We start from the raw sequence: 14,514 nt of genomic DNA, 5'->3' as shown, positions 1-14,514 counted from the left end.
CGGTAAATACTCAAATAGTATTTTTTTTTAAACGTTTATTTTTGAGACAGAGAGAGAGACAGAGGATGAACGGGGGAGGGGCAGAGAGAGGGGGAGACACAGAACTGGAAGCAGGCTCCAGGCTCTGAGCCATCAGCCCAGAGCCCGACGCGGGGCTCGAACTCACAGACCGCGAGATCGTGACCTGAGTGAAGTCGGACGCTTAACCGACTGAGCCACCCAGGCGCCCCTCAAATAGTATTTTTGAATGAGTTGGGCTACAAAGGTTTGAGATAGGGAGAGAAGACCTGGAAGAAGAGGAAAGAAATAGAAGACAGAGATAGGAGAGGGCAAGTAAGGGGGTGAGAAGAAAAAAAAAAATGTGATTCTTCTTGGATAGTCTATCTACTCTTAGATTCCAGAGTCAAACCTATCAGCTTACTGTTGACATTCAAACTCTGCCCACATTCAAAGAATTTTTGAGAAAGGAAAAAGTGCTTGATGGCTTACATTTTCTTAACTCAGGCACAAATACTTGCAGACTTTTCAGAAACCCAGTGAGGTATGAATCCCATACCACTTTATAGTTACCAGATGAAGGTGAGAAGTATGAACCATGCACTCTGGGCAGGTAGCCATTGTGAAGCATGAGTGGGTCATATTTTGATACTCAACTAACAAGCTAACGATTAACCAGTCAACTAATAAAACCTTTCAGTTAATAAATGTTTGTCATGGTCCCACTTTGCACCCCAGTTGCAAGGAATTTACAAAGGAAAACATTTTAATAAAACATAAAAATTCAATGAAACAGCTCATTACTTTGTTAAAAAATTAGAAACATGATCATATTATTTTCAGACAGATGTTGGATTTAACATTGATATTCACTCATAAAGAAGAACTACTTACAAAAATAACAAAATGTAAAAACTCAATATTATCCTCGGATGGGTTTTGAGTATCCACGGTGGGGCTAAATCTGTTTCAGTATCCAAGAGTCTAAGTTTGACTAACGCATTTGGTTAAGTTATGTATATTCTTTCCAAAAGGAAAGGAGAGCTTAACTCGGATAATTTTTATTCCTTTTTTACAGACAAATTTAGAGCACTAGTAAGATTCAGTTTCAAAACAACAATCAACAAATCTGTTCTAAAACCTCACTAAGTTTCACTGGTCAGAGAAAACCATCGGCTGTGAGGATTCCAAGGTGATAGGCTTGATTGAATGTGTTGAAGACTTGGGCCACTCTTTTTGATCTCCTGGGTGGCCCCAAAGTGATCACGCCTTACAGAAGCCTAGGGATCCTGAATGATGGAGGCTGTTGGCAATCCCATGAGTGATTATAAACCCAAGGGATTGTCAGGATCCAAAAAATAGCTAGAAATTGACCTGCCTTAGGAATTCAGAGAAGCTAGAGTTGTTTGCCTTTGTGATATTGGCCTGTTGAGACATTTGCACAGAAAAACGCCAGTGCCAGGCAGGCATAGCATAATCAAATAGAATTGATTATTATGTAGTTTAAATGCACTAAAGATATTGAACTTCCTTTTAAATCACAGAAAAGTCCTGTGCTGTACTATTAAAACCGGGGAAAAAACAATGTGAAGAGTACTATAATAATGTGACTTATTTAAAAAATGGATTTAATATCAGCCTTTGTGAATTATATTTGATGTTCCACCCATCATGCTCTGATATCTGTAGAAGAAACAATGAACGGTCTGTGATATGCAGAAATAATCAAGGGAAAAGTGCTATTTTATTTCTGTTCAATAGCTACATAACCTATGTAGAAAATGCAAAATTATTGCAGAAAAATACAAAGAATGAGATGATTTTTCACTGTCCTTTTAAAAAAGTAGATGTGTACGTGTCTGGCATTTTGGGAGCTTTTCAGAAACAGATAGTGAGTATGTGTGTCTGTCCAGGGAATTATCTATAGACATGGTGCACGAATCTTTCTCTTTTCTTTCAAATGAGACCCAGAAGACCAATATACTTTGTAATGAGGTTGTGCAATCCCTTAACCCTATTTTACCAGCTGTCAGCAGCTGGAGGCCCACGTTATCCTTTGTAGAGAGCATCTCTCAATAGGTTATTATGTCAACAGCAACTGGCGAGCACAGCTTGTCTGATTAGAAATGCTAATGTTTTCCTTACCTCTTCCTTCTCCGCACTTTGCAGGTCACGCCACTCCTCAGTTATGTGACCGAAATCCACTGTGTTCATGGGGACTTTAAATTCCCCAATGATGTCATGCTTGGAGAAACGGTCGAAATCATATACAGCCATCACCAAGGTTTTGCCACCCAGTTCTGAGTATGGCACCTTAATAAAAAGAGATGAGGATAAAAATCTGGTCACAAATTTAAAATGTTACTTTTTATAGTGTTTAATTGTAATATATATGTTGGATAAGCAAAACAGGGAGGTAATGGTGCCTTTTAAAAATGAATTCATTTGAATCACTGCTTGAGGCTTAAACTGGGAGAAATGAGGGACTTACCATAGTCAGTTATTGCTTTATCCTAAAGTTCTAAAAGCTATTAGTATTATTGATTGACTAATAATTAGTATTATTGATATTGATTGGTGACTATTAGTCATGCTATAAACACTTCAAGATTTCGCAGTGTTGGCACACAGTAGGCACTTAAATATGTATCGTTTGAATGATTAGTACCTCCTTCCGGTGGGAATTTGTTTAATACAAGAATAAACTAAGATGTATTGCACTTGACCATGTAGGTTTTACTTGTAGGATATTGTGTTATTGTTATGATCATTTATATTGTAAGAGTATAACTTAGGGTGGAAAACTTGCTTCCGAAGTCCCACTAAGTCTTTCAAGCCATTTGGATGCTCCAATTTAATGGAGCAGTGATTTATGAAAAAGATATGCTAGGAGTCAGAAAGGATTTAAATGAAATTCACAAGTTGCCTCGCTCCCTAAAACAATTTACAGATAGATAAGAACTGACTAGAAAATTGATGTTCTGAATATCAGACATGCATTATAAAGATCTTGAGGTTCATTCTTAGGTATGACACTTGTTAGGATGAATGGTGGCAAAAGGCCAAGAGCTGATGGGTTCTCCAGCTGTTCAGATATATCTGGGACAGATGCTGTGGGCTGGGATTTTTACTGGTGACATTTTTAATATTCAGGGGAAGTAGTGCATTCTAAGGAAGCTACACTTCAGTAACTGGGTAGAAATGCCTAATTAAGAAATTGTTTGGACTTGTATTGAAGGTTTGATCAATTTTTGTCAGTACAAATGGTTGTCTGAGCTCCATCAAACATTTCTCAATGAGCTTTGCATATTAAGGGAAGGAGAAGGAAGCGTATTTGACCATATACGTATAGGAAATTTTAGTTTATCAAAAGTTTGGTTTTTTTCTCACTTATTTGTCATCTATTTAGCATCTGATTAAAATACTTTGACTAAAATGGAGGAACCATGCTTTTTCCATTTTAGAAGAAAACAAAAAACCCTGCAAAACAGCTGAATTTCAAAGGAAGAAATGAATTTTAGAGTAGGGGTAAATATTTCGTCTTATTTCTGAAATCACTCTGGATTTTTTTGTGATTCTACTGAAATAACAAAAAAAAAAAAAAAAAAACCTAGGCTTGGGGTCAGACAGACCCAGGCCTGGGTTTTCCCACTTTCCGGCTGAAGGGCCTGGAGCAAGCAAATACACCTCACACATTTCGCCTATCAAACAGTGTTAATACTAAGACCTACTTCACAGAGCAGTGAAGGCTGAATGAATACATGTTAGGTACAGTCGGCACTTACGTACTTATTATTTGAATGATTAGTAACTCCTTCAGGTGGGAGTTTGGAGGAAAAGAAGCATTTAGGTCAGGGCATGTCACGTTCATGTGAAGTGGATTTGAACTCAGTTTTAAAGCCTATTCTCTTTAAACTATTATGCTTCGGTTCTTCCATCATCTTGCCTGTTGGCATTTCAAGATGCATAATCTACAATGTCTCCCGGAGAAATTAACCAGTTCTCTGGAAACAACAGCATAGTTCTAAGTGTATCAAAATATATTACACTTTGGCTTTGTCCGCATTCTTGAAATAAAATAGAACCTGATGAAATTTTATAGGCAGTTAAAAATTTCAGTAATTAAACCTTTTGAAGCCACGGAAATTACTAATAAAATTTTAGAAATACATTTTTTTGAAATAATACACAGATAACTCAGACACCATAGTATTTCAAATAATTTAAGAAATCTTAAATTGTGGTCAGTAACTCCTGACCTAAATGAAAATTAATACATAGCCAAACAGAATGATTGTCATTACCACTTGCAATATTTTATTAGTTTTATCTTCATTCTATGCTTTGTGGTATATTGACCATAGTGATGAGCTACTCATAGGCTGAGTAGTTCCAGAATCTTTTTATTACTACTCTACATGAACTATCTGGGTATGAAAAAGTGTAGGTTTTAGATAAGATTACTGACAATACTTTGGAGATTTTTGTCACAAAATCTGAAATTTCAGAGTGAATACAAAGACATTGCTCTCTTACAAAACTGGAAACAAGGCTCGAGAAAATGACTCCTGCCCTTAGTTGCATCCATTTTATTTCGCACCATAGTATTTGCTTGCATGAGGCACATGCTATCGCTAAGGCTGGCTGATAGATGAGTGATGTTGAATCTACCTGCTGGCAAACTCACAGACCTTTCATTTTTCAGAAATGTATTATTTTAAGTAATGCATTTTACAATTTTTTCACATATTAAAGATAGTTACCAAAGAAGTGCTTTTATGCGTGACTTTAAGACATGAGCTACAGAGCTGTATATGTAGAGATGCCTGAGGCCTGCAGGGTATGTTTTCCTGTCAGTTATTTTATGGCCAGAATCTCTCTTTATTATTGTCAACTGAGGTGTCTCAGCAAGATTCAGAGCGCTAGGGAAGAGCCTAGAGTTAAAGGCAAATGCTAGAAATGCAGAAAAACAATAGGTTTGTATTCTTGTTAGTGATAGGTTCAGAATGGTCTTTAAGTGCTTAGATTGCCCCTGTACACACAGAATTCTGCAATGAGGGTAAAACCTATTTGTATCATTTAAACAGTGGAACACAGCTTACTTTATTCTGTGATTGTAACTTAATTTTGGGAACTTAGAGACTTAGGAAAATAACAATTTCATTGTTCTTTTGTCTTTATTCAAGAGAGGGGGAAATGTTCAAGTCTATTGGCTCACTTGATGTTGATTTTCCTTTTTTTGGTTGTGATTGACATCCCCATTATACTCCAGTCTGTATTCTGTTCTGAGATGGCCAAGCTGAATCCTACTTTAACCAAATCTAAACACAGTGCAGAATCCTCACTGGAATGAAGATAAGAATTTTAAATATTCTGAATAGACTCATCCTTGAACCTCTGAATAAGTGGTCATGTGCATTTCTATGTATGTGTCAGGATGAGATGGTTCTTAAAACCACAGAGGAAAAGTTATTAGTAAGTACGAAAAAAAGTACCTTGAAAGTAAATTGCTCGTTGAAGACAGGATTAAGGGTCTTTCGGTGGACTTTTGTCTCAAATTTCTTCTTTTTATCGGGCAGCAGAAACACTTTAACATAGGGGTCAGACGTGCCTCCCATGTCTAAGGCAGGCAGCTCAGCAGCCTGGATAATCCCTACCAGCAGCTGGAAAGAGAGACAGAATAAAGCAAACACAAACATTGGTGGACATTTTAGAAAAGATTGTTCACGATATTGCATATTGTGATCTCTCTCCCTCTTCCTCTTTGCTTTTAATAAACTTTTATTTATTTCTCTTATGAATCTAAACCCAGAAGGCAAGTGAAGCAAGCCATATAGACTTCAGAAACCCAATTATGACAGATGCAGACTCTGGGAAGCCTGGTTTCAAACACAAAAGAGGCTTTTAAAAGGTTGCTGATTACAGTTAAATATGGAATTCATATTTGCAAAAGGGTTGCAATCAAATAACTTTCCAGTCTAAAAGCCCTTGTGCATTATTATTTTTTTTCCAGGGCATGATTTGTAAATGGAAATAAATTGTTAAACAATAACAAGTCTGTAATTATGAAGTAGGAAATTTTTATACTAAACTCAAAGCTTCAGACCAGCGCAGTAGAAATTTCTTAGAAATTGAGTAGCATTTTGAGATAAAAATAAGATGTGCAAGTTTCTATCATATTTGACCTTTATTTGTATGCTGCCTACTTTTTATTTTAATTTACAGTAAAATGATTTATTCTGTTTAAATATAGGACATGGAGTCAAAGAATATAATCTCAGCTTCACATAAACGAAAGCAAGATTACAGATATGATTTTTAATGTTTTAAGTGACCAAGTTTCTGTTTTTTTTTCAAATGCAGAGATTTCTCCATGTCTTTTTTTCAGTGATAAATTCTTGTATTACTATGAATGGGAGTGTAGCTGGCATTGTTCATGTTTTTGCAAAGAGAATAAAAGGTGTGAGCGGATGATTCTAGAGGTGTTGTCATCAGACATTTTGTATCAACAGACTGGTTTAGACCCACATGGAAAACAAAAATAGACCCTTGTCCATAAATGCAATTACATTATGGCTTTACACATCAGGCCTGAAAATTTGAGTCTGACTTTTTAGCCAATTCACTTCCTTTAAAAAAAAAAGTCACATTCATTTTCTGTAAAATTGACCCACTGTGTTGGTAAGGACACTTTGGCTAGTTGGCTCAGTTTTTAACTGGGACCCATACTCTGGATGATTGTTGTTTCCGTTTTAGTGCTCAATATATTTGTGACAGCATCATACAACAGTAGCAATAAGAGTGCTGGATTGTACATATGCAAAACATAAACAGATGGTCAAAGAACAGCTAAAATAGACATCAGGTTATAAAGACATGATGAGTAAAGCAAATGGTTTGTCTCTTGGTTTGCCAATTGGTATTTGGAATTTGCCTTTAGATAGCAATGTGAATAAGCAAGATTCTGTTTTCTCCTCACTTTGTAAAAAAATTTTGAAGTTTATTTATTTAGAGAGCGAGTGAGCCAGGGAGGGACAGAGAAAGAGGGAAATGGAATCTCAAGCAGGCTCTGCACTGGCAGCACAGAGCCCGATGCCGGGCTCAATCCTACGAACCGTGAGATCATGACTTGAGCCAAAATCAGGAGTCAGATGCTTAACTGACTGAGCCACTCAGGTACCCCTTCTCCTCACTTTTTGAAAGGAATTTTCTTTTGGGAAGGAATGCAGTTGTCCTATAACCTAAACTCTTTAAACCTAGGTGACTTACATTCTAAAGAGTTTTGGAAATTTTGTTGACAAGGGGTGGAGTTACTTCTTCCAACCCCCCTCTCTTCTGCTTGGAAGATAAATATCACATTTCTCTCTGCCATGAAAGCCTCTCATTTAGAGTACTTTACAGTTGTGTTTTAGTTTTTGTAAGCAAACATGTATATTTGATTATAGCTTAATATATAAAATTCCTCACACTATATTTCATGACTCATAGGATTCATTTTATAAATTAGATTAGCTGAGAACATTTGGAAAAAAAATCAACGCATGCTAATTAAAAAATATTTCATCAGGTAGACTCTCCTAGACCTCAGAATGAAATACCTTTTTAACAATTTGATGTTTGCTAGAAAGGGAACAATAAAAGCACTCATTATATATGAGTAAGAAAAATGCTATTTTCTTAAAAATACTTTATAAAATGATACTTAAAGAATTTAAGCTGACTTAGAAGTTTCAAAATTATGACTAACCAGGATGAGATACCACTAGATTTCTACTGGGTAATATGAAAGTAGAATAAAGTATTAAAACATACTGGATACACATATAAAGGAAGGTTAAATTTCTGGAAAAAAATGTTACATGTTAAGATAACATGTATTGACCTTCATCTTTGCCAGAATATGTAAATAATAGGAAGTTTTACTCTCAACCAACTCCTGATGATCAAATTTTGGTAGCTGGGATAAACATGACCACAAATACCCTATTTTAACTATAATTAACTATAAATTCCCTATTTTAATTAACTATTAACTATAGTATGCCTATAGATGTGTATAAATCCATACCTATAAACTTGTATCTGTAACCAAAATGCAGCTTTCTAGAATGTATTATGAAATGACTAGCCATGGCTGTAATGAAGCTGATCAAATAAACGTTTTTAGTATGATAGAGCATATCAATACATTCTTCATGAAGAACTCTCTAGAAATTTGGAAAGTGAAGACATTATTTAAATTGTCGATTTCTAAAAATAAATAAATAAATAAATAAATAAATAAATAAATAAATAAATATTCCTAGAATTCTTGCAACTGTGTAGAGCTCTCATAGTGTTACTGACTTTGGACTTCGGTGCTCAAAATTGAGCATTGGTTTTGTTCTATTTATTCATTCCTCATGAAACTGGAAATAACACAAGCTGTGTTAGTAGTAAATGTATTTATATCATCACTTTTTTTTCCTCTAAAAAGATGAGAGAAGCAAAACAACAGAGACAGTTAAAATTCTGCTTGTCAGATGTGGACACTGTCCTGAAGATTCTTAACAGCCTGATCTCTAATTCCGCTGACTCCACTAATTCTTATCTAGCTTTTGAATTTAACAATTCAGAAGATAAAGAGACATGGTCAATTTCATGTGTCCTAGAAGGTTTTTTTTTTTTTTTTTTTTTTTTTTAAATGTAGGGATTTTTAACCTTTATCTTTGAGCTACCTCTATAACACGGTTACTAAAAGGTACCTAATACTATCATTTATCTAGGTGGCACTTCGTGGCTTTTTGAGAAATTGAAGCAGGCATGATTGTTATATTACTGTCTACAGTTCCTTGTCAATTTTTGGGCAGAAGTCACAGGCACTAGAAACGAAGTTGCTGGTCTTTCTACTTTTCGAGAACGGTTAGCTTATGCATGCTAGGAATTTTACCTGGTATCATATTATATAAGGCATTTGTGCCTTTGAAATTCATGGAAGGCAATTAGTTTTTCATCTTGGATTCCTTATCACACAGTTACATTTTGTTTTATTGTTATTTTTTGAGAGAGGAGGGGGTGGGGTAGAGGGAGAGAGAGAATTGTAAGCAGATTCCACGCCCAGCATGGAGCCCAATGTGGGGCTTGATCTCCCAACTGTGAGTGAGATCATGACCTGAGCTGGAATCGAGAGCTGGATGCTTAACTGACTGAGCCACCCAGGTACCCCTACATTTTGTTTGAAAGCTTTGGTTGAATGGTGGTTTATTTCAATAGTTCCTCACCCTGTTTGGATCTAAATTCCATACATTCTAGGAGACATTGTTCAAGCTCAGGCTGAGGGGCCAGTGGAGGTGACACTGTGGCTGGGAGCTGTCAGAATCAGACTGACTACTCCCAAGTTCATTTGTATTCTGCTTGCCTGCTGTAAGTGCCATAAGCAGATGTAATCGGTTGAATACTGTGAATTCTAATTACCAGAAGTTAAATTAGCAAGTAGGGGACTGCCTGTACTTCGATTTCATCCATAGCTTTGATAATTGCATTTTCCCCTCGCAGCAAACGAAATGTTTTAGGAAGTATCTTGCTTCAATTTCTACTTGGTAATTTCAGAAAATGTAATGGAATTAGAAGTCATTTCCTCCCCCCGCCCCCCACCCCATACCTGGTTATTCTGGAAATCGTAATCCAGTGAATATTGAAGTTTCCCCAATTTCTCCTCTTCTTTGGGTTCTTCTTTTTCTTCCCCATCAGTCAGTCCGGTTTCAGCATCATCATCCTTCAGAGCCTATGAGTAGGGAATGGATTATATGTGAGCTCAAGTGAATTCATGGAAACCCATATTCACCTGGGCCTGCGGTTATACTTCCAAGCTGTTAGAAGCAAAAGCACAAAGATGCTGGAAATCCGTTTGTCTGACACACATTCACATTTGCTGCTTAGATAACTTTTAAAATTCCACTTGTGCACGGAATTTTTTTCCCCCAACCAGCAAGCAACATGGAAGCAATGGAAGAAGCCCCTCAGAATATTGCAAGCAAAAAATGTAAAGTCGTTGCAAAGAAAATGTCAACTTGGTATCATGTTTGGCTTTGATAAAACTGCTTCTTTCAGAGGTATGATAAACATGCTATTAACCAGGCCAGGTTTCACATTCATGTAGTTTAAAGAGATCGAAGCATCATGTAAAACATCATCGTTACATGCAGTGGAGTACTTGTATGAAATGCGTGGCCTTTTCTTGCCTTTTTTCCTATGAGAAAGGTAGCCGAGTAAGTGATTCTCCAAGACTTTTAATTTCCTATGTTTCACGTGTACGTTTCTAATGCTTATGGAAACAGTGGAGATAACATGCCACCAGCAAATGCATGTTTAGAGAAAAATCTATGCCATGTCTGGTTTCAGTTTACCATTTCATTTTTATAACAGCTCCACAGAAAGCTAGGCTGAATTAAATTGATTTATGGGTCTGTTTTATATTAAAAAAAATGAAAGCAGTTATGTTTGCCATTTTGTCAAACTGAAATCAGTATAAACATTTATTTTGCATTAGTGAGCAAAAATCATGGTACTGAACTCTCAAAACCCAGTTTGGACCAACTGAATATTCTTGATAACCTAAAACTGAAGTGTAATGTAAATTGAAATACTAGAAAGCTCATTATTTGATAAAATACATTCAGATGCTCCTCTCTTTTGAAAATGTGTATTTTCCCATTAAGCACAATAGTTGTGCTGAAAAAAAAGAAGTTATAGAGGTAAATATTAGGACTTTTTTTTTTTTTTAGGGATATGGATTCTTCTTGCCTTACAGAATTAGAAAAAAATAATTTAAAAAACTTCACATAGTTATTCAGAATTGAAAGGTGATAAAATTACATTTCCCTGACTACTAGTGAGGTTGAAAATTTTTAAAATCTTTAACCGTTTGTATTTTTTCTTCTGGGGACTACTTGTATATATCCTTCGCTAAATTTGCTAGCATTTTGTTCTGCTCTTACTAATTTCTAGAAACTCTGTATTTTACTGGTTTCAACTTTTCTGTGGGTGGGTGTGTATATATATATATATATGTATATATAAATATATGTGTATATATATATATATATAAATATATATATATATACATACACACCCACCCACCCACACACACACATATATTTACTATATATATAGTAAATATTCTTCCCTAGTGTTTGGTTATGGCATTTTCGTTGCTGTGTGTGTGTGATAGATTGCTTTATATCTATGACAAGGTAAAGGAATCTTAACTCTTGTTATCGATTTAGATCGGAGAATCCTCGTAGAACTCAAATTCCAGAAGCATACCCAGATTTCAGAAAGGCATGAGTCGTCAAACTACAGCTCCATTACCCAACCTCTCCCCACCTTCCAGATTGTATGATCTTTCTTCTCTGTTAAGAGAAAGCTTTACTATTAACTCATCCACTTATACAGAGGCTCTCTGCTTCAAAAAGGCACTGAATTGATAAGATTGTCCATTTTGGCTCTTTTCACTAACTCCAATTCGATCCTAAAAAAAAAAAAAAAAAAAAAAGTGGAGATGTGGTGGCATCATATCAGTAGAACTCATTTGGGTGGGAGGATCATATAGAGTTGAGCTGTAGTTAGAGGTGCCTCCCCTACTCTGTGCTTCTGGAAAATTTTCAGGAGCCTACAATGAGCTGAGAAAATTGAATATTACTGTTATTATGTCTGGGTAGAAACTTTCACAAATCTGGTTAGCCCTACATCATTTCATTTGGAAAGTTCATACTTAGATGTTTTCCTGACTGGTAAAATGTTGATGTACTTACTGATAGTCAAAGGCAGGAAACAATTAATGTAATTACTTAAAAACTTAATCTTTCAACTTGGGTGGGGGAAAAGTCATTAAAGGGAACATAGTAGCAAAGTGACCAGAAAAGACTACTGAGTTTAATTAGAGGAACTGAGGCCCTTTCAAAACCTTGGCTGCATGTTAAGTCTTTAACACTCTAATCAATGTGCCTAGAAAATGACAGCTTAGGTAAATTGCCTCCTTGTAAGATTTTTAGTTTTTAAAAAGAATAGCAAACTATTTAATGCATATTTCTGTCTGAAAAATCTACACGTTACTCTATGATTATCAAAAAACTCATGGATTAAAATACTTTCTCAAAAGTCTCTTTCAGAACTGACAATTTACATATCATGTTTCAGCCGAGTGCAATTTGAGATAGCGGAGATATTAAATCTCCTTCTTCCTAAGTGGTTTTTGCCCTAATAAAAGGTGCAGGACCATCTCTGCGATTATTCTGCATGAAATAGGGCTAAATTTTTGATAATTTCTCCGTGTCACTGTTCATCACCGAAATGATTAAGTCTATTCTTGTCCTGAGGGCTGAGCTCAAGCAGGACATCTTCTGTACCATCACATTAAACTCAGATTTATTAAATCAGTAGCTATTATAATATCTCAAGAGCAATACCCCTCCACTCCCTACCCCCAACAAAATGCAGAGGAAAAAGCTTGTAAACCCAGCAGTTTTGATGGTTTGCTAAATTACAGTAGTGAAAGGTATCTTAGGAATATCAGATCTTATTTAAAATTTCAAAGATTTGGTGTACATGCTTCTGGCTTGCTTCGACATTCAAAAAGTGCTTAATTTACAAATCATTAGAAAGAGAAGTTATTCTAAGTTAAATTGTTCAGATTTGGATTTGATAAGGCACACTTAAAAAGTAGCACAAGGGACTGGATTTTCTTTCCATGCCCATCAGTTAAAAACTTGAGCTTTCTAATACTGTTGTATTTAATCAGTTAGGAATGGTTGAAATGAGAACCCTTTATCTTAAGAAAAAGAAATCAATTTAGTTCAGCCTCTTGATGTGTGTCAGAATGGTACACCCTGAGCCGTGGAGCCCCAGCGGCCAGGCCACTAAATGTATCCGAGCGTTGACTAGGGGTTTCTAAAGAGCAGAGGAAACCTACCGCAAGGGACAGTCCAGAACAGTCATGAGACATAACACAGATAAGGAGGACATAGAAGGAAGAAATAAAAATTAAAATATCCACACACATTAGTGAAAACCATGGAGAAATGACCATTCCAGACCTATGACTTTGCAAGTTGGTATTGCCTCTCTGCATTTTCAGTGTTGTCAAGCTTTAAGGAATTAAAAAAAAAAAAAAAAAAAAAAAAGTCTCACTCTGTATAAACACATTATTACCAGTTAGTTTGTTGTCATTGCGGGATTTAAAGATTCGTAGTTGGTTGTGAAATTTTAACATGGAGACGGATAGCCATGAGCATGGAAATTTGAATTTCTGTTCATTCCTACACAGATTGAAATGGTAAAAAACTTACTGGTGGCCCTGGAGCCCATGTATCTTAAAAAATCCTATATAAAATGCTTCTTGCATCTGTTCTGTTTGTAAATGAGAGTCATAGACTGTACTTGTTTTTCCCATTTTCACATAAATATTACGTTTAAAATATTCTGAAAATGTAATTATTTAAGAATAATTTTCTTAAGTTTTTTTTTTGTTAAATTTTTCTTTAAGTTTCCTGTTTATACTATTTTGAATTTGGATGACTGACATTTGACATACATCCTAAAACTGTACATTCTATTTTGCTTCATCATCCTTCCTCCTAAAAAATAGAACGCATTATTAACTACTGTTGCCTGTCTTAAAAAGAACCTTAAGCTACTGTTACACAACTGGGTCTCTTTTTATCTGTCCAAATTGTATTTCATTCTGTACACTTAGTTATTCATAAAATAAGAGCTCCAAAAACCTGTATGGACAAAGTAATCCCTTGAAAGGATGAGATCTTTTTGAGTGGTTGAAATCTTGACTACTTTGTTGTAATAGTAGATTATTATAAACTATCACTGACTTCCTACTAGTATTCCTTTTTTACTTTTTTCTCTTCCCCTTCCATCCAAAGGAATGGGTGACCCATGAAAAATGAACCACTATCAATTTTCTGTATTTAGCATTTTGAGATCTTGGTCATTTATCCAGGTCATAACAGGGGTAATAAACACCACTACTATACTATAAATTACAATCTTACATCATACATAACAAATTCCACAAAGAAAAATACAAATTTCTTATGTGATAAAAAAATGCTACAGTTACAATTTAACATTATTTGGTGCTTTTGTTAATTCTAGGATTTGGGAAAATGACATTTGACTTGTAGTTGTGAAAATGATAGGGCTGTATTTTCGTGTTGTTTCATAGACACAGCTGAAATTCACCTACACATTATTCAGTCCATGTCTGTATAGCACACTGTTTCTATGCTAATCTCACAATACATTGTTTAAAGAAATCTCTATCAAGTTCTGCTTGTTATAGAAAATGTTGAAATAAAGCAAGACATGTTTTCAAATTTCAGTTTCTATGTAGCAAATGAACTACAGAGAAAAATCTTTATTAGACCTCTGTGGTTGAATGTGGGTGCATGGACTTCTGTGGCTGTGATTAGAAACATTCAGAAAAATGTAAATCTTGTTGTTTTGTGCTCAGGACAAAGCTCTCTG

The 14,514-nt window shown here is 35.4% G+C and overlaps 1 protein-coding gene across 1 annotated transcript in view; it reads right to left on the bottom strand.

Moving 5' to 3' along the window:
* Positions 1-14,514, bottom strand: part of SYT1 (synaptotagmin 1) — a 351,099-nt gene that overhangs the window by 141,784 nt on the left and 194,801 nt on the right. The window contains exons 4-6 of the mRNA XM_042947239.1: positions 9,638-9,760; positions 5,493-5,660; positions 2,143-2,310 (exon numbers count right to left, since the gene is read on the bottom strand). Coding sequence (XP_042803173.1) covers positions 2,143-2,310; positions 5,493-5,660; positions 9,638-9,760 — 459 coding nt within the window. The remainder of the gene's footprint in view (positions 1-2,142; positions 2,311-5,492; positions 5,661-9,637; positions 9,761-14,514) is intronic.

This window comes from Panthera leo, chromosome B4 (genome assembly GCF_018350215.1).
Source record: "Panthera leo isolate Ple1 chromosome B4, P.leo_Ple1_pat1.1, whole genome shotgun sequence".
In the NCBI taxonomy this organism is placed as follows: domain Eukaryota; kingdom Metazoa; phylum Chordata; class Mammalia; order Carnivora; family Felidae; genus Panthera; species Panthera leo.
This window is presented reverse-complemented; position numbering and strand designations above follow the sequence as displayed.